This window comes from Dermacentor andersoni, chromosome 11 (genome assembly GCF_023375885.2).
Source record: "Dermacentor andersoni chromosome 11, qqDerAnde1_hic_scaffold, whole genome shotgun sequence".
Classification (NCBI taxonomy): Eukaryota; Metazoa; Arthropoda; class Arachnida; order Ixodida; family Ixodidae; genus Dermacentor; species Dermacentor andersoni.
Window position 1 is genome coordinate 92,812,840 of NC_092824.1, and position 19,621 is coordinate 92,832,460.

The 19,621-nt window shown below is 43.3% G+C and overlaps 1 protein-coding gene across 2 annotated transcripts; it reads left to right on the top strand.

The window, feature by feature from the left end:
- The first annotated feature begins 4,514 nt into the window (after positions 1–4,514).
- LOC126539044 (uncharacterized) lies at positions 4,515–18,576 on the top strand. Of its 2 annotated transcripts, none has more exons than XM_050185749.3 (5): positions 4,515–4,859; positions 7,176–7,461; positions 13,769–14,026; positions 16,381–16,579; positions 17,791–18,576. In XM_050185749.3, the coding sequence occupies exons 1-5, from the start codon at positions 4,692–4,694 to the stop codon at positions 18,224–18,226; spliced, it is 1,347 nt and encodes a 448-aa protein (XP_050041706.1). In that variant the 5' UTR covers positions 4,515–4,691; the 3' UTR covers positions 18,227–18,576. The 2 variants fall into 2 exon arrangements, with proteins under 2 accessions (XP_050041706.1, XP_054931126.1); XM_055075151.2 differs by having other exon boundaries at positions 13,775–14,026.
- The last annotated feature ends 1,045 nt before the right edge of the window (positions 18,577–19,621 follow it).

Sequence of the window (19,621 nt, forward strand, 5' to 3'; positions counted from 1 at the left end):
GTGTGTAAGGTTCATTCTGTACACTTTCAGCCTCAGTCGTGTCGACGCCGGTGTTGGTGTTGCCGTACGAAAAAACATACATTACCTACTCTATATTAATGATCCTATTGAAGTTATTTGTAACTTGTACAGCAAGATACTTATACGACATGACGAAATCTAAAGGAATGTTGTTAAGCTGGTAAGTGCTAGGATCAGAATTAGATCTGGAAGCGCGCATTATTTTAAATTTGTTAATTACAAATTGTTCATGTACAGTTTGCATGAAATCAATAACAATTAAGGCTAGACCTGCACCGTAAGAGATGGCTAGAAAAAGTAAGTTCACACAACCGACCTACTCCACACTTCTCAGACAAATCACTAAAAACATTTTTTCTTTCTCTTTAAACAGCAGATGACAAACCTGAGCAGAGTCTATTCCAAAAAAGTTCTTGAAACATATTCGAAGTAAGACTGGCTTAACACTCAGCCAATCAGCAGTGGACGAGCAAGGGAAGCCTCAGGGTGGGAACCTGTCTTTGTCACGGTCCTCACAAATATGCTTGCTTGTTGAGACGTTGGCTCCAGGCTGAGGCTGCCCTTGCTCACTCTGTTACTCAATTGAAGTGTTCATCTCCTTGCAACCTCTCTTCTTCGTTTAAATACACAAATCGAGATTTCCTTTTTTTCAACTTGAAACCGTAAATTGCATTTTACAAAGATCCGCGACCATTAATTGAGCTTGCATATAAGTCTATTTAGCGTACCTGTTTGTTCACATAGTATGTGCTGAAGGCCTGTAAGCACTGTTGCATCCATGAGGCTCCTTGCTTTCCTGCGAGTACTCCACTTGCCTTAAAGCCTTTAATGCCGCACCTGAACCCTAAATGTGCAGCAGAAGCAGCAACAGCAGACAATGTGCCCTGTAAAATTTATCATAACGGCCACCCCCCCCCCCCCCCCGCCCCTACACTATGTGCTTCCGGCCAATGTGTAATGAAAACAAAGGCACATCGCAGCTCGTGCTTATCTTGCTCACAGTAGATCTTTGCTTCTTTGCCAAACACTTATGTTTCTCATTTGATGCAGCTGAAATTGTTAGAAGCAGACAATATACGTACAGTATGTAACACGTCAAGCAGCACTGTACGCAACTACAAGTACGAGGGTATACCCCAGCGTAAATATCGTTGTCTGAAGCTCCGTTCTCCCTGCTTTAGCGTCACGCCGAACACGATCAGAAAACTTCGCTCTATTTCAGCTTTCAGTTGCATTAAGTAGATGGCTCTTTGGATTTCTGCATGTTGTAAACTGCGTGATTGACAGCATTAAGTCCACCTGACCTGTACGAAAATTGTCAGCATATACTACTTCATTCACCACTGACAATAAACAATGTACGCTTACTTGTTTGAATTGTATTGTTTATTTTTATTAATCTTTTTTTCACCAGTTGAGGCGTCTCGGTCAGCTGGCCACATAATAAAAATATCTGTAGTCGTGTAAACTGAGTGACTGACAGCATTAAGTCCGCCTGACCTGTACGAAGAGAGAGAATAAAAAAATTATTAAGCCTTTGAAATGAGAAGGTCGACGAGTGGGATCCCATTGGCGCGAGTTTCATGACGGCCTCTTGGGTCTTCGGATCCGAGCTGGACAGAGCATCCTGCCACCCTTCTCTGTTAGGTTGCGTCCTGTGTTGCCTGGATGGATTATGTTGACATTCCTCTACCATGTGACACAGAGTGGCTGTTTGATTGTCGCAAAACCTGCGCTGTGGTGTGTATGAGCGTAGGGGTTTATCATAGTATGTATGGGTTGGGGCAGGAGTATGTGTGCAGGCGACGCCAAGCTACCTGGGATTCTTTACCGAGTTTGGGTCCCGGGGCCGGAAGTTTCCGTCTTTCGAGTATTTGGTGTTGACGAATTTTGGTGCATGTGAGAAGCGGGTCCATACGCATAGCAGTGGGAGGGTGCAATATGACGGTGTCGGAAGTCCGGAAGAGTAATTCTCGGGCCCAGGCGTGAGCGAGCTCGTTGCCTCTAACTCCGCAGTGGCCGGGTATCCATATCAGTTGTTTCCACTCTCCCTCGGAGCGTCGGGAAGGTAGCTGTGTGAGAATTCGGTGCGCAGTGGTGTTATAAATCAGTCAATACGCATTATCACTTCTAGCTCCATGCAATCCAATGTCTCCTTGTTACTTCGCGCGTATAATATTTTGCCTATTAATAATTTGTTCCAGTTTAACATACTCGTCTTACTCCACAAGTTGCTTCATAATAACCTTACGTTTCCGTTCATTGTAGTTGACCTTTTGCAGAATAAAAATATATCCACACTTGGGGCTAACAACAATTTCTCGTTACCCATGGTTCATACCAATTACGACAAAAAAATATCTTCCTTCGCTGCAATTTCTCTTTGGAATGAATTACCATCAACTATAAAATCCTGTACTTCTCTTGAAATCTTTAAAAATCACCTCAAGCATCATTTCCTGCGATAACTTAACTACGATCTGGCCGTGTACCTTTGACCTTTTCTCACATGTCATTTCTTGTATTTCATCCATGCTTTTTTCCGACTTTCTTTTATAACGTGCTTTTTCGTGTTTGATTGTAAATGGCATGCCTAATGATGTATTTGATCTGTAGATGTTGTTTAAGATAACGCTAATTTGCTGACTATTGATATCATCATCAATGTTGTTATTATTAACCGAGGGTCCCACTCCAGTTCTTTCACTTTGGGACCCTCGTCTGTATAGTTGTCATGTTGTAATTACTTCTTTTTTTGGAACCAATAAATCTGAAATCTGAAATCTGAATCTGAACCTGGCCTTCGCAGAAATTGCGGGAGGCTGCTCTTGTGAGTTCGTAGGACTAAGGTAGATCTGGGGTTTCGTAAGGCAAGAACAATTCCTGCTTATTTCATGCTGGTTGCGTCTGTGTATTGGAACGATACGCAGTCAATCTGTTTTCCTTAGCGAATAATGGTTGCCGTGTATTTGCCGCAGACTGGTCCAGCCGCATCGCTAAAGGCTAGTGTCTGGATATTTGTCGTAAGCCCTGGCGCGGGCCCGGCGTCGGTGTTCGTGAAACTGCGGGTGCATGTTCCGTGGTATTGGTTTGATGATAACATCCCGTCTCCATTCGGGTAGGATGCGTTGTTTCCCTCTCGTCTGGATGGGGGGCTTCGATGTCAAGTTCTGATGGTGCTTTCCGTCCCGTTTTAGTGATGGCCAGGCGTCCATCACTAAAGTGCCCACATACGTACCTAAGTTTTCGTTCTTCTTTTTTTTCTTTTTTTTTTTACAAGGCTAAAGCTTTCTATAAAGGGCATGTTGCTGGTGCATGAGGACGTGCGGGTGAACTGAACGACGCGGTGATGTTATTCCCCGGCTTATTGCTCGCAGCTCCAGCGCTGTTTTTGACTGTTTGCGTGTACGATTTTCTCTGCGCCCACTGGCTATATTTGCGGCAGATGACCGAATGACAAAAGTTGAAAGTCGGCGTTTCGGCTTGTTTGTATTCACGGTCCACGTTCGCTTTCGCTAACGCCAATCCTTTTAGTAAAAGCCATCTCGTCCAGAGTGGCCTTCAATTCTGATCTACCTCCTTTTTTTAAATCGCATGGCTAAAACATCTGCTGAGCGTTCCGGTGTTGCAATTAACGCATCTTTCCATTCTATGCTCTCCGAAGAAGTACCACCCTTCTTAACAAAGCATATCTGAGCTGCAAACACTTCGTGATGTTTGCATCGCGCATTACACTAAAAATTAAAACGCGATGCAAGATGACCGAAACGCGCGTGCTAGCTGCCGTGCGCCGCCCCCTTCAAATGCAGCGAAAGCTGCCCACCAGCTGCACATAGCGCCACCTATAATTTTCATCGCTCCTCTGTACGCTCTGTCAGCTCCCGCCTGCTACACTATCTACTTCTACCACATTTAGCCATCATATACGTAATGATGATGATGATATTAGTTTTGATTTTGCCAGCGCCATCTCTCGCTTGTATACTTTAGCTTACAACGCCATCGTTACTTTTATTTTTGTTCCACTGTGGCAGGTACAACTCTCATTCTGAAAGTTTATATTTGTTCTATAATAGTGCTCTCCACGTAATGATGATGATATCAGTTTTGATTTTTGCCAGCGTCATTACTCTATCGTATAGTTTAGTTGACAACATAGAGTTTCTCTATGGTTGACAACATAAAGTTTCTCACCATAATGAGAAACTCTGTGGTTCACAACGCCACTGCTAGTATTATTTCCGTTACACTGTGGAAGATGTAGTTTTTCTTCTCTAATTTTATATAAATGTTCTGTGATATTGCTTTTCACGTGATGATGATGCTGCTATGAGATAAATGGATGGATGTTATAAGCGTCTTCTTTGAAACGAGGCTGTGGGTTTTGCCACCAAGCGCTTGCTATATTAGTTTCGATTTTACCAGCGCCATCTCTCGATTGCACACTTTAGTTTACAACGCCACCGCTAGTTTTGTTTTTGTTGGACCGTGGATGGTACCGTGTTCTGTGCTGGTACACTGTGGTCGCCGTGGTCGCATGGTGCTCGCAAATGCTTCTTGCGCAAGTTCGTTGTCGCGTGTAGGTGTTCTGTGGAAGCCCTTGTCAATTTGTGACCGCCGTCTGCGCTCTCGTTTCGCGTTTCCGCTGTCAGGAGCACGAAGCAGGCGCTATGAGATGCGTCGCCGTTGGTTGTAAAACAGGAAGAAAAGGAGGTTTGCGCATCCATTCATTCCCGCGGGATCCCAAGCGCAGGCTGGAATGGGCTGTGAAAGTGAACATTGCAGAGAACGGCAAACTTTGGGTGCCACCGAAGGACAACTGCTACGGTGTGTGCGAGGTAGGCTCATTGGTGGTTGTTTCTTCGTGTCGTAGGCTACTTATGCTGCCGTTAATACTTCATAAAATATCAATTTTGAACCACCTTCTACTCTAGAATTGGGAAATCGACGTTTTGAGTCGCCGATTGCGCAGCCGCTGTCCCCGTCCTAGTTTCGCGCCACCCGGTTCTTCGCCAATACCCCAGAGCAGGTAGTATGTGCCACTAACTTCTAGGCTCTACTTCTACACATACAGATGTGCTACGCCATAAGCCGTGGCCCCCGAGATGACCGATGGTCGCGGTGTTTTTCGTACTCTTCGCTGCGTGGTCTATCATGAATAGATAAAGCCATGCATAGGTAAAACGATATATCAAGTTCGATCAGGGTCGAATGTCTTGGCCGCGATTGGCTCCTTAGAGCAAGCTGCCGGAGGGACCCAATGGCGGTCGAGAATTTCGATCCAGATCCGCCTCGATCGCGATCGAGAGCGACCGGGTAACACCGGTTAACAAGCTGCTAATTTAGCCCAGAATTGAACATATGCATGTTCAATTCATAGTGAACGGCTTATCACTTAGTTCGCGAGGGTGCTTTTGGGTCATTACTCAGTCATTCTAAAAGAACCGTCGCTTATATATGTACAACAGCTTGCGGAAAACAAAATACTCAAACGTGTGCCTCAAGTGAGCACGTAGAACATATGTCCTCAAAATTAGTTATGCCACTTTTTCATGTCCACACGGATTTTCACTGCTAACCACAGCTTGCGCAATGCACAGTACGAGGTCTACTTCACTGAACTGTTTTCAAAACAAACTACAACTTTGTTTAAACATGCTACTAGTAGTGTGTGAGTAGTAATTTTTCAGACCAAATCAAATACGTATTGAATATTGTAAAATTCATTGTAATTTATTGTAATTGAATATTGTAATTATTGTAAGGAAAGTATATTTAAAGGTCGTCACAAATGCCACATTGCTGATGCATTGGGCAGGTGGGTACTCGGACGTTGTCTTATTGAATGATGGAAACGAAATACAACACTTTTACGCAACTTCTCAACGCTTACTACACTGGCCACAACACAATGATAACGTGCAAAAACGAAAATAAACATGATGCTACAAGATTGTAAAAGCAGTCATTTTCAAATAATAAATTATGGGGTTTTACGTGCCAAAACCACTTTCTGATTTCGAGGCACGCCGCAGTAGAGGACTCTGGAAATTTTGACCACCTGGGGTTCTTCAACGTGCACCTAAATCTAAGTATACAGGTGTTTTCGCATTTTGCCTCCATCGAAATGTGGCCGCCGTGGCCGAAATTCGATCCCGCGACCTCGTGCTCAGCAGCCCAACACCATAGCCACTGAGCAACCACGGCGGGTAATTTTCCAATGCTAAAATGTTGGACAGCTCGGAACAAAAAGAATATTAGCATAACCCTTTGGCCAAACAGCTGTAAACGTAAAGTTCTAGAAAGCTATGCAATTATCTAAATAAATCAGCTCTGCTTAGATATAAGGAGCATAAGATTGCTGTACTCTGTCCATGTAGTAGAAAGAAAGTTGTATACATCACAAGTAGGATAACATCAAAACTCATTGATCTAAAGAACACTTTTTTTTTGTTCTCTCAAATGTCACAGAAGTTGATAGTTATCATTCAAACGTTACTTTAGGTATTTCATTAGTTTTTAATTCTTGTTTTAGACTTATGCATTATTCTTTGACCCCCAGAAACAAGGATGCTTAACCACTAGCTTCTTGTCCCTTCCTGTAGTGAGTGAACGCTTTTATGTAAGGAAAAAAAAGCACTGAAGACAATGCGAATATGGTGGTCTTCACTGTGGGGCGAGGCTGCTGTTTCAATAAATGAGCTCCGAGCCAGGGGAATTGCTGAAATCGGCTTGCTTTTTTTTTTCTTAGCATATACTTAGTGGTGTTTGACTGACGTTATTATTAGCTGCTTTCGCAGCAGAATCTATGCAAGAAAAAGTCGCTGCACTGTTTACGGGCCTTAAATGCCTGTTTGCTCTATCAGGTGTATTGTCCTGTTGAAGTTGACCTTAGCAGATTTTCTATTGTTCTTTGACCTAGCCTTTGCCAGGGAAAATGGAAACACTGAATGCGAGTGCCATTTTAACCAAGATATTGAATTACAAGAAGCAGCTATTTATCACAAGTGCATCAGTGGTGGCTCGTGGGATACTGGCAAGGACATATCTGAAGGCCGTTGTGCCCTCTACTGCTGGACAGCCGATAGTCATGAACTATGAACATATAAATTTATTTATTCGTTTTTGTTTTGTTCTGTTACCGTATTCTGCAGGCACACTTCGAAGAGGACCAGTATGAGCCCAGACGCACGGACCGCAAACTCAAGCCATTTGCTGTGCCCACTCTCTTCAGCCACCGGAAAGTTCCGAAACAGCGCCGAAGGCTTGTACGGGGTGGTCCCACAAGCAGCATTACGAATGTTACTACTGCTGTTGATGCCGTTGCTAAGGCGGATACGGTCATCTCCTCAGCCACAAGTGTTGCAACCGTCTCTACAGTCATGACACCTGTGGTTTCGTCATCAGTGGCCAAAAGTCAGCCAGCCCATCTGCAACCAGGTGGACACACATTTTTAACCTTGCAACAGTGTGGGCTCTTGTCCAGATGTTTTGTAGATCTACAATAATCACCTCATCTAGAATGAAAGTCAAGCTAAATAGTTCAGCCAGTGGCTGTTATGGGTGCCCTCGAGGTGGAACGAAAATAGGCTTCTGTGTTATAATAATAATTAGTTACCGAAACCTTCCTTTCAGTTCACTGTATGGGCGGAAACAGAACCCATTGTTTTTCTTGGGTTGGGATAACTTGACGGTTCTATTACAATGCCATCTGTCTCATTATCCACTTGTGTCATCAAGTGGATCAGCTGGGGGGGGGGGAACACTGGATGATAAAAGTGGCATAGAATCAATTGGAAGGATCCACTACATTATACCAGCCTAGGCCTTTATTGATTATATTTATTTTACCCTTAGGGCCTTTAGGCATTAGAGGTAAGAGTAAGTTACAGGAGAAATAACAGAAGTGCAATAAAGTATGAGATTATACACATTATTAGCTCATTATACCACATTAACTGAGAGTTTGTTAAATACAGCACATCATAAAAACAACTAACATTAGTTCATACATATGTTTGTTATGAGTACACTATACTAGCTAATGCTTTTTTTAAATTCTCATCATTAATAGAGAGTTTTAGTTTAAAGGACGCAAGCGGCTTGCGTACGCAAGAACTAGGGGCGACGGTACTGCGCATGCGCAGACCGCTACGTCTACTTGCGTCCTTGGGCTGTTTGGCCGGCCGAAAACATCGCTGCCGCTAAGTGGTCACGTTACCCACGTGACTCTCGCGGTGTAGGAGAACTTACGAGTAGCTAGTGGGTAGATAATCTAATAAATCTTTCCCCAAGTCTCGACCGGCGTCGTTTTTATATATATTAGAGAGGTTTAGCGTGTCCGGTATTCGGATAAACGCAGGCTGGGGCGTTGGGGCGGAGCCATAAACGGGAGCGTCCTGCATGGTGCATCCACCTGGCAGCGCGAAGCTCAAACGGACAAAAGCAGCTAATATTGCTGTAACCAAGTGTATTCTACTTCGCTGCTGGTGTAAATTTTAGGCACTGGCGTAAATGTGTTGCTGCCAAAAATTTATACCCGCAGCAAAGTAAAATACACTTGGTTATTGCAATATTAGCTGTTTTTTTTTTTCTGTTTAAGCTTTGCACCACCAGGTGGCTGCACCATGCAGGCTGCTCCCGTTTATGCCTCCGCCCCAACGCCCCAGCCTGCGTTTACCCGAATACCGGACACTCTAAACTTCTCCATTAACTGCTTTTAATAAGAATAGTTTCATGTGCTTTACTTCATATGCCTGATTTCATGTTTTAAAAAATTATAACGCAGCAAAGATCAGACGTTGATGGCGCTGCGAGCGCATGCGACTTCACTGCGGCTTGCGTTTGGGGCTGCTAACCTATAACGTGTTTCTGCTTGTGTACGCAAACGCAAACGCACCCAAGCGCTAGGGGCCCCAACGCCTTGCGTCCCCTAAACTAAAACTCTCTAATATATTCAATATAAGTGGGAAGCTCATTACATTATTTTGATGTTTATGCAATAAATTTTGGTTCTAAAAAAAGCATGTTGCGTTACACACACAACATTTAACTTGATGCCAATGATCAGTGTGCCGAGATAAGTCATGTGATCGTGAGATGAATTGCAGATGTAGAGCAGGGTGACGATATAGCTTATGAAAAAAATTATAAATGAGGAATCCTCTAATGTGTTGCGAGTGAGTGAAGGCTCAGACTTCATTTCATCAAAGATATGCTTGCAGCACCGTTTTAGTCCCAAAGAATGAAACGAGGTATTTTGGATTAGTTCAAGACAATGTATACGGTATTTGTAAAAAGTGTTTCATATAGCTGTAGCACTTTCTAATATTGGCCCTAACAGAGTTTTAATAAGCAGTAATTCTAAAAGAGATGAAGCACTACAAAGGTTCATCATCATCATCAGTAGCAGCAGCCTATATTATGTCCACTGCAGGATGAAGGCCTCTCCCTGCGATCTCCAATTACCCCTGTTCTGCGCCAACCGATTCCAACTACCACCCGCATATTTTCTAATTTCGTCGTACCACCTAGTCTTCTGCCATCCTTGACTGTGTTTCCCTTCTCTTATTACCCATTCTGTAACCCTAATGGTCCAACGGTTATCTAGCCTCCACATTGCATGACCTGCCCAGCTCCATTTTTTTTTCTCTTACTGTTAATTAGAATATCGCCTAAACCCATTTGCTCTCTGATCCAAACCGCTCTCTTTCTGTCTCTTAACGTTATTCCTAGCAATCTTCGTTCCATCGCTCTTTGTGCGGTCGTTAACTTGTTCTCAAGCTTCTTTATCAGTCTCCAAGTCTCTGCACTATATTTCAGCACCAGTAAAGTGCACTGATTGTGCACCTTCCTTTTCAATGATAATGGTAAGCTTCCAGTCAGGAGCTGGCAATGTCTGCCGTATGCGATCCAACAGATTTTCATTCTTCTGTGAATTTCCTTCTCATTATCAGGGTTCCCTGTGATTAATTGACCTAGGTAAACGTACTCCTTCACAGACTCTAGAGACCGAGTGGCGATCCTGAACTGTTGTTCCTTTGCCCGGCTATTTATCATTATCTTTGTCTTCTGCATATTAATCTTCGACCCCACTCTTACACTCTTTCTGTTAAGGCCCTCAATCATTTGTTGTAACTCATCTGCATTGTTGCTGAATAGAACAATGTCATCAGCAAACGGAAGGTTGCTGAGATATTCGCCGTCAATCTTTACCCCTAAGCCTTCCCAGTTTAATAGCTTGAATACTTCTAAGCACGCAGTGAATAGCATTGGAGAGATTGTGACTCTCTGTCTCCCTACCTTGGGGGGCAACCCAAGGTAACTTTTCTATGCAAATGAGCAGGGATACCTTTACCAGTACAAACGTGACTAATGCCCACCGTTCGGCATAAAATACGAGTAAATCCGCAAAAGAGGAAAAAAATGAGGTGCATCTCACAGCTACGCCTGTGAGATACAGCTGTCCTTTACTTGGCAAACAAGGAACCACATCAAATGGACTTGTGCAGGAAAGAAACAGAGGAAGGACACTACCAAGAACAAGTAAACAAGCAACAGTTTAAAATAAAGATTTCTAGTAGCGTTTTTTTGAATTAGCTCTGAAAGAATTAGAGAAAGATGCATTTGCGGAACAATCACAGTTCTTTAGATCCATCGTTTACTGCTCTGCCAAGTTAAGTGCCAAAACCGACTCGTATTGTTATTTGGGAAGTTGCGTAACGATTCATGACCGCCAGTCCCACACAACCGTATAGAATGCAGGACACTGCGGTTCTAGACACTGCATCCACCATGGAAGGTTAAACATCCAGATAAGCATAGCAGAGAAGTGACTACGTGGGGCAGCTCGACTGATAATTGTAGAAGTGTCACTCAAGACATATGCAATCATTGTCCACTTGCAGGGATATTTTCTCTAATTCCTTTTTAAATATAAAGGTTTTGATCCATAAATATTTTCACAAGCAACAGCTAAACTTATTTTTGCTTTTCCTTCCTTTATGGCTGTTGCTGCGGCTCTCTCCCTTAGTAGATCGCTTAATTTCTCAACTTGTGACTCTTGTTTCCTGTTACCAATTTTGCACGAAAAGTGCTGTGCAATTAGGGAAAAAACTGGCGAGATGATGGGTGACATTCACATTGCTTATGGGTTTAATGGCTATTGCAGGGTTTGATGATGGACGCTTTTCGCATGATTTTATTTTCCACCTTATCTAACCCATATCACGGGTGTGTGGTTCTGAGGATCTTCCAGTGTCGCGGTCAGCTGTCACTCGAAATAATTAAGCAAAAGGAAAAGTTAAACTCAACTGGCATTTTCTTCATCCGCAACTCGTTCCAGAAGCATACAGACCAGCTGATTACGGTCCCTAGTTCAGTCTAGGCAAAGAAGGTTGAACTAACAAAGCAACAGAGATGCGCGTGACTGTTGCAGTAGACGGTGACAACTGAACGCATCTCGACCTAATCGCGCGGGCACCGAATCGATGAAAAAATTCGTCTTCACATTCCAGGAGATGCCGATGACTACCGCCATCCAAAGGTGTGAAAAAGGCAGTCGACTCCACATATAGGGGTGCAAAATTCCACCAAATTTTTTTACTGACATGGACAACAAAGACCTGCGACAGACGAAGTTTCGTACCCGGAATCATTTGGGATGCAACATTGTCGCATATACAAAGCCTCAAACTAAGAAGAAAAAGAAGCACTGAGCTAATTACAAAAACCTGGACTACAAAAAAAAAAAAGAAGAGAGAGAGACAGATCTTCCTACCCCATTTCACACAAGATCGTAACAAAATTATTTAATGAAGCAAGCACGAAGTTCAAATAGGAATAAACTGAAACTTCCACAGGGGAAAAGCAAAATACAGTGCTTCATTATTGTGTGACATAGTATGCACCCTCTTTACCACATACGCTGGTTACACAGACGAAGCCGCTGTGAAGAGACGCGCATACAATATATACAATTGAGACCAAAATATTAAGCATTGCACACACACCAATGAACAGTCCCATCACAACATGGACAATTTAGCAATACTGAAAAATCTATACACTGTTACAAATAAGCATTAGCATCAGCACTGCAGCTTTATGTCACTGGCATTTTATAAATTAGAAGAAAAGAGCTAATCGGACGTGAAAGCGTCGGATTAGCCTGTGACGCCTCATCACCTATGGAGTGCAGCTTCAACATGCATCAGCAGTGCTTACACGCCGCCTACTGGTTTGTTTGGGTGTCACCAACTATAAAAACAGCTGCATAAAGCGGCGTAGAAAGGCAACAACGTCAACGGCAGAATCTCCCGTTGGTCGCACGAGAGCCACACCAGCGTGTATAATAATATTGTCACAGCAGCCCAGTGTTGACCACCGAATAGCTGTAAAGTCACAAGATTGATTTGGCGGTGCTTTAGGAATGTGTTTGAGGAGTGGTGGCTTGGGGAGGGAGAGGTGTGCTGCTTAATTTCGGGGAAGGGGGAACACCCCCCCGGGGTACGTGCCTAGGCTGGCCTGATGCAGGGCAATGTCATGTTCGGTAATTATTTCTCTGAAGATAAAACAGTCATCTGCAAATAGATGGATGTCAGACGTTATGGTTCAGGTAAGTCATTAATGTAGGTAAGGCATAAAAGATGTCTCGGGGCAGAGCCTTGTGGCACTCTAGGCTTTAACTGTTACGAACCGGAACTTATGAATGAGAAATGACTCAATCTGCTTTAGAAGGTTGTGATCAAGGTTTAATTTGCTTAGTTTATAATGTAATTGTTTGTGGCGCACTTTGTGAAAGGCTTTTAAAAAAACCTAAAAAGATATAATTGACAAGGAAAAGAGGATCAAGTAACAGTGTAGTTTGCAAGTAGAAGTTACTCATTGCAATTCACATGAGAATGATTTGAAAAAACCATGTTGGGGTGGCCTGAAAAATTACTTATGCTCAAGAAAGTCTACAAGGTTAGCAAATGCTATATACTCAAATAACTTGCAGCAGGTACTGGTTAATGATCAGGGATGATAATTTGCAGGTGACGTCCCACTGCCAGTTTTATGCAGAGGAATGGTTTCTTCCTGCTTTTCATTCAGATGGAGCAGTAGGTGTTTTAAGCGACTGCTGGAATAATTTAACTAATATAGTAGAGCTATAAGAGCAGATATTTTTCGGAAATCTGGCACTGACTTTATCAAAACTGGGTGATGAATGTATCTTCAGTTAATCTATTAGTCAAATTACACTGGAAGTTTGAACAATTGCTGGAGGTATAGTCAAATAGTTAGTCACTAAACACAGGCAGTTCAATATCGTCAATGCACGAGAAGTTTTTAACAAAAACACTATTCAAGAGAACAAAATTGTAATCTTGGCATGGAAATTTGCAGCTGCTTTCAGTTAGGCAGAATTGGCATCAGCAGTGCTGCTGGAAAAGTCACTATGATCTAAAGACACTGTGTTGCTCTTCAGCTCCTGCTTTTCAAGTCGCTGCTGCTTGTGTGCCATGTATAAACATATAAATACTATTTGAAAATGAATTGTGCATGCGCCTCGCAAAAAGTGTGTGCGCTGACCAAGCTTTTAAGAAAAACATGGGTGCAAGGCCCTCTCCTCTCTCTCCTGCTCTGTCATGATGGGGGATTTATTATGAGCGTTATTCATAGGTCAGTGGGTATGCATACCGCACTACAGAATGTACATGCTCTGGATTTTGTGGATTCCTCCTTGATTCTCTTTCTCACGCAGTCACAGCCACCAACAATGCCAGCCGAGCCAACCAGGCACAGCCCACGCAAGTCACTCCATCAGCAGCGGCAACATTGGCGAAAGCACCCGTGAATACTGGTCCAGCCTTCACTGTGACCACTTCGGGTGGCAACATCATCCTTGTTCCTACCACTGCACAAGCCGATCACCGTTACATTGTCGGCAATTCTCCCGTTGTTCCACCTGTTGTGGTGCCTACAGTGGTGCCCAACACCAGTGCTCCGAATACTAACCCAGGTTAGTGGTACTTTCTGCTGCTTCATGATCACAGTGTTATACTTGCCATGTGCAATCACTACTGGACCTGGTTCATTCACCTTGTCTGCAGGTGTGTGTTCCATGCTCAAGGCACACGAACCTTGGACTTGGGTTGTGGGTTGAATCACCTTCGCTTTGCGTTCTGCTAGCCTTCTGGTTAGCTCAGATGGTAGAGCAATAGCCCTGGAAAGGCTTTGGTCCCAGGTTCAATGTGTGGACCAGGTCGAATTTTTTGTCAGCTGCTAAGCTTCATTTTCTGAGAAAGCCGTATTAGGTTTCCTTTGTAGGTTCAGCTACTCTGGAATGTGCAGGCTTGTATGTACATGATAAATTACATGTAATTAATTACTTGTAATCAAATACATTTTGGTACTTATGTAATTGGCTGATTGCTTTATTACCCAGAAGTACTCCCTGTAACTCAGTTACTTTCTTCAGTAACCAATTACATGTAACCAGTTACTTTATTGATGGGACAAGCTGTAAAAGGAAATGCACATTTTAGCACTTCAATTTAGAGTGAACTGCAGCAGAATGCCTGCGGTCATGCCACGCAGCGGTCTCGTGGATATGCAATGTTTAGAGAGGCAAGCCCAGGTGTTCAGTACTATTTCTTTTCTCATCTTAACCGTCTACCAGATGTTAGCCGACAAAATGAACCAGTGTTGCTCTGACTGGATAGTGATGGCCACTAAACATTAATCTCAGGAAATTGCCTACGGACAATTTTTTTCTCCTTTTCATTCACCCTACCTGGAGTGCCTTCTCCAGCAACAATAAAGCACTGCATTTCATAGGGGACCCAGATGCGAGCATAGTGCCATTGAGCAACATAGTGCCATCATAATGACTGAATTGTTAAAGGTCAGTAACTAGACCATTGAAAACAAGTTATCATTAAATTCTAAAAAACAGTGTGTTATTTTCCTATATAGAAGAAAGAATATTGATACTTCATCAGTTAGTCTCTAATCTATGCAACAAGCCAATTGAACAAGCTGTCTCTTTTAAATACTTAGCAGTGTTTCATGACCAGCACCTGCACTGCAAAGAGCAAATCCACTCCATATGCTGGAAGGTGCCGCATGGCTGTCATATGCTAATTAAGGCATGCCAACGTTTTCCCCATTCTGTGTTTCGGTCGCTGTAGTACTTTGCATTTTGTCATTCCCAGATAAATTATTGTATAGGATCGTGGGATGTAACATATATGACATATCTAAAACCACTACAGCGACTACAAAAGAGAGTACTAAGCATATTACGTAGTAACTGTGTGAATGCTAAAATTGTAGTATGGTGGCTAGCTGGGCGAGGCTACATTGTTATTACTTACAGCGCGCACCAAAAACACAAAGAAGAGAGATAAAACACGAGCGTTGACTGATGACTAAAGGTTGTTGCATTCAAACAGCCATATAAATATAAAAACTCACACATGCATACACCCGCGCACCATACATTCCCCCAACCAAAAGCGAAACAAGACAGACTAGCGGGAAAACAAGAAGTGTGATATTTTTAATGATTAGATGCTTCTAATAAACATTTTTCCTTGTGTAGTGCAAGTTACGCCTGGCTCACGCACCTGTCACCACATTTATTGATTAGGTGGGCCTCTGAAATTTTGCGAGCCTTTTCATTCTTTCTTTGTACAGATTGGCTAAAATTAACACTATATTTCAGGAACAGCATATACTCTCAGTTTGCGCACTTCATAACTATAAGGCTGCACTCTTTGTTAACAAAATAACAGGCACTAGCTTTCCTCTCTCTGCTACTCTTTTCACCATACCATCTCTAAACACTACACAAGTATCAAACGGCAATATTAATTTGCCCACATGCTACCATTTATATAGAGAACGATTAATTGAGTTCAATGGGACAAAAATTTGGAGTAAGATACCCCTTGAAGTTGAGGTAGCAAGAAACTTAAAATATATAGTTTGAAAATATTTTGTTTGCAAATTCAAGATTTCTAAGCACTTTTCCTTTGCAGTTGTTTGTGTATTTTACTTATGTTACCTTTCATCTATTGTTGTGATGTGATTGTGGACATGCCTTTTTATTAGATTTTACTTGTTTATATTTTTGAACTGTTGACCTGTTTCACATATATTTCACTGCGCTGGCTACCAGCCAATGTAGGCTATTGGTAGAGATGGTTTGTATCCATTTCTTGCAATTCTTCAATAAAAATTTATTTATGCTAATGATTGAAAACCAAAATCTGTCGGGGCAAAAGTAGAATCTGGCCTTTATCTGTTTGTTACCTTCTATTAAGAGTCGGGCAGCACAAAGTGAAATAATGTGTCTCGCTTGTCTTTTAGTGCTGCCTTCAGTAAGCTGCCTTCCCAATACTGGCCCCATCATTCTGGTGCCTGTGAGCAAACCCAGCGGGGTTCCTGCGCCCAGTAAGGGGACGAGCCCGAGTACTCAAATGCCAGTCATCTTATCGGTTCAGTCACTTGCACCTAACACAATGCCTGCTGTCAGCAAGCCATCGGATTTGACACCCATCTTGCCTAGGTGAGCTGTCAGAGTGAACTTAATTTAAGAACTGCTTCGATTTGGACCACTCGTATGGTTTTGCCAAACATGTGCTCTGCTTTTCTGTGACATCAAATGCTTAATAGTTTTGTTACATTTGGCTGTTCACTGCTTGATTTTGACAAACACTGGAAGACAATGTGACAAGTGTAGTGAAGATGCAGTAGACTTCCTTTAATTGACTCTGGTTAACTCTATTTTTTGGATATTATGATGCCAACCGAAGGTCCTGGCTGGCACCCATACATTAGTACACGGCCCACACATTTGTCATTTCGATCCTAAAATAGGCCTTTGCTAGATAATTCAAACATAGACAGTCAGCATGCACAGGCCTGACCCCTGCGATGACCCCAATAACGACAGCTTTAGTGGCAGCGTGTACAAAGCTTCATCATCCTCATAATGAAGCTTTGCACATGCTGCCACTAACGCTGTCGCTATTGGGGTCAGCGCAGGGGTCAGGCCTGTGCACCTGTGCCTATGTGCAAAGCTTAGGGGATGGCGAATGCATTGAACACAAGTCTCTAGTTGAAAACTCCTATTTTCGGTCTACTTAAGAAGCTATTCAAGAAATAACAGTAGCTCACAATTTCTAATTACAGTAGTTACCCGATTCTAACGGATGCCTTTTCTTTTAACCAAGAAAATTGGGCCGAAAATTGCCTGCTCAGTGTAGTCAGATAGAAAACCAAATGCTCCATTGCATGAAGTGGTGGGTGCAAATGTATTGTCAGCAGTTCGTGTCTGACCAGTCTTATGGTTATGAGGTGTGTTTTGCAGACAACGCGGCCAGGCCTACCTGCACAGTCATTTGTACGTGTGAATGTGGCATCACCGCTTAGGTGTTTTATAGACAGAGTGGTCTGCATTATTTCATGTAGCGGAGCTGCTTAATAAACTAAGGAAAGCTGCTATAGGCACTTTGTGTTACAGGAGGGTATGCTTACAGCTGCATATTGAGTGGTCCGCAGTATTTGTCCAGTCAACCCCTTTCTGCTGTGTTGCAATTTCAAGGCATGCTTTGCACATCTGCGAGTTAACACTCATAGCTGTAGCCACCATTGTGAGTCTGGGGACTCTCAAGGTTGTACGCTAGGATAATGAGGCTAGACCACTTTTTCCCACGGTCCCTAGACTGAATGCACGGTGATCTTGCCTTTTGTGACTGCCCTTCCCCATATATGCAGGCCTCCAAGCTATGAAAAGCTACAGGAGGAGGCAACAGCGTTGTGGCATCAGTCTGATGAACTGCGACGCAAGGTAGTCGACTTGTCTCAACAGACAGCGCGTGTCAAGGCATCACTGGCCCGCCAGACAGAGCGGCTGAGCCGCTTCCTCCATATGGACCAAATTGAGTACCTGCAGAAGCTCGGCAATGACCAGCCCACAGCGTGGACTGAACCCACACTGCAGTTGGCACTCGATATCTACCGTTGCTCACCCGAGGCCTACCGCAGGCTGCTAGTCGCCCAATATCCATTTCCAAAGGAGACAGCTCTGAGGACGTTCTGCATTGAGAACGGGATCTGTGAAGGCGTGCCCGCTGAGTTGATGCAAATGGTCACGTTGCCTCAAGTGGATGAAGAGGAGGAAGATGAAAATGTGAACATTGTTTGGTTGTGAATTAGCCACAGACTCATGACTAGTTAGCGACCGCCTTGGTGGCAAGCTCAATAATCATAGTTCATCATGAATGGTTTAACTGCCAAAAAAAAAATGCTCAAATCATGTTTCTGTGCCCAGTTGCATTTCATATTTGCAAGGCTGAGGGGAAGAAGAGAGGGGGGTTCAGGAAAGTGTTATTTTATTAAATTGAATGTTGAAATCGACAAGCACCAAGGCCCATTCTGCAGCATTGTAATTGATTGTTGCAGCATGCAAATTAACGAACATGAGGTTGTTCAGCAATTTACCCCTGTGGAGTTCATGTATATATATATATGAGTGAATGAAGGTCTTTTATTTATGGCTTATTGTGCTTGTATGAATCAGTCACACGGTCTGGTATATAGCGAGATGACTCGAGTACTCAGCACTGAACTTTTGCCTGTAGTTGTCATTTGTCGTAAGTATACTTAAGCCTCCATATTCTCGATATAACGAAGTATTTCACTTTTCATAACCCATTGGCCATAGAACACCATGTATTTAGAAACTCAATTTAACGAAGTGTGTATGTATGCGATTTCAATATAATGAAATATTGCATCCGTCGCACAGGCATGCCGAGGCAATAAATAAACACTTCCGTGGACGCAGATGGTCAAATGACTGAATTACAAGCGCGTGCTTGCAAACACACCTCTCAAATCGCGCGCGGCGGGACAAGGGTGACTGCCGAAATTGAGCCGCATCCTATTCCTTAAAAGTCCAAGTGTGGTAAGATTTTATCGAGCCCCACACACTTTGTACCCACAAGGAGGCCCCTCCCCCCCCTCCACGCCCCCCCCCCCCTTCCACGCCCCCTCCACACCCACGCCACGACTCCTCGCACACATTCCTAAAGCGCCGCCAAATCAATGTTGAGAATGGACAGCTATTTGGCGGTCAACCTTTTGCTGCCTTTTTCACTCCTTTTGGATGGCAGTAGTTATCGGCATCCCCTGGGGTGTGAAGGCCAGTTTTCTCATCGATTTGGTGCCCGCATGATCAACCCGAGATGCGTTAAGTTGTCATCATTTTTTCAATGGTCACTTGCATCGCTGTTGATTTGTTAGTTCAACCTGCTTTGTTTAATCTGATCCAGGGACCAGGAAAGGGATTCGGTTCGTGGTCAGCTTGTCTGTACATATGCTCGTGAAACGAGTTGCGGCCGAAGAAAACGCGTTGCTTAATTATTTTCTCGAGTGACAGCTCGCCGTGACGCTGGCAGGTCTTCAGAACCATACACCTGAAATATGGGTTAGATAAGGTGGAAAATAAAATAATACGAGACAACATCCATCATCAAACCCTGCAATAACCATTAAACCCATAAGCAATATGACTGTTACCCGTTACCTGTTCTGGTTTTCCCTA

Excerpts from the sequence above, each read along its gene's own strand:
- LOC126539044 (XM_050185749.3), top strand. The coding sequence starts at position 4,692 with ATGAGATGCGTCGCCGTTGGTTGTAAAACAGGAAGAAAAGGAGGTTTG. Across the intron at positions 4,860-7,175 it reads ACTGCTACGGTGTGTGCGAG|GCACACTTCGAAGAGGACCA; the intron begins GTAGGCTCATTG and ends CGTATTCTGCAG. Across the intron at positions 16,580-17,790 it reads TTGACACCCATCTTGCCTAG|GCCTCCAAGCTATGAAAAGC; the intron begins GTGAGCTGTCAG and ends CCATATATGCAG.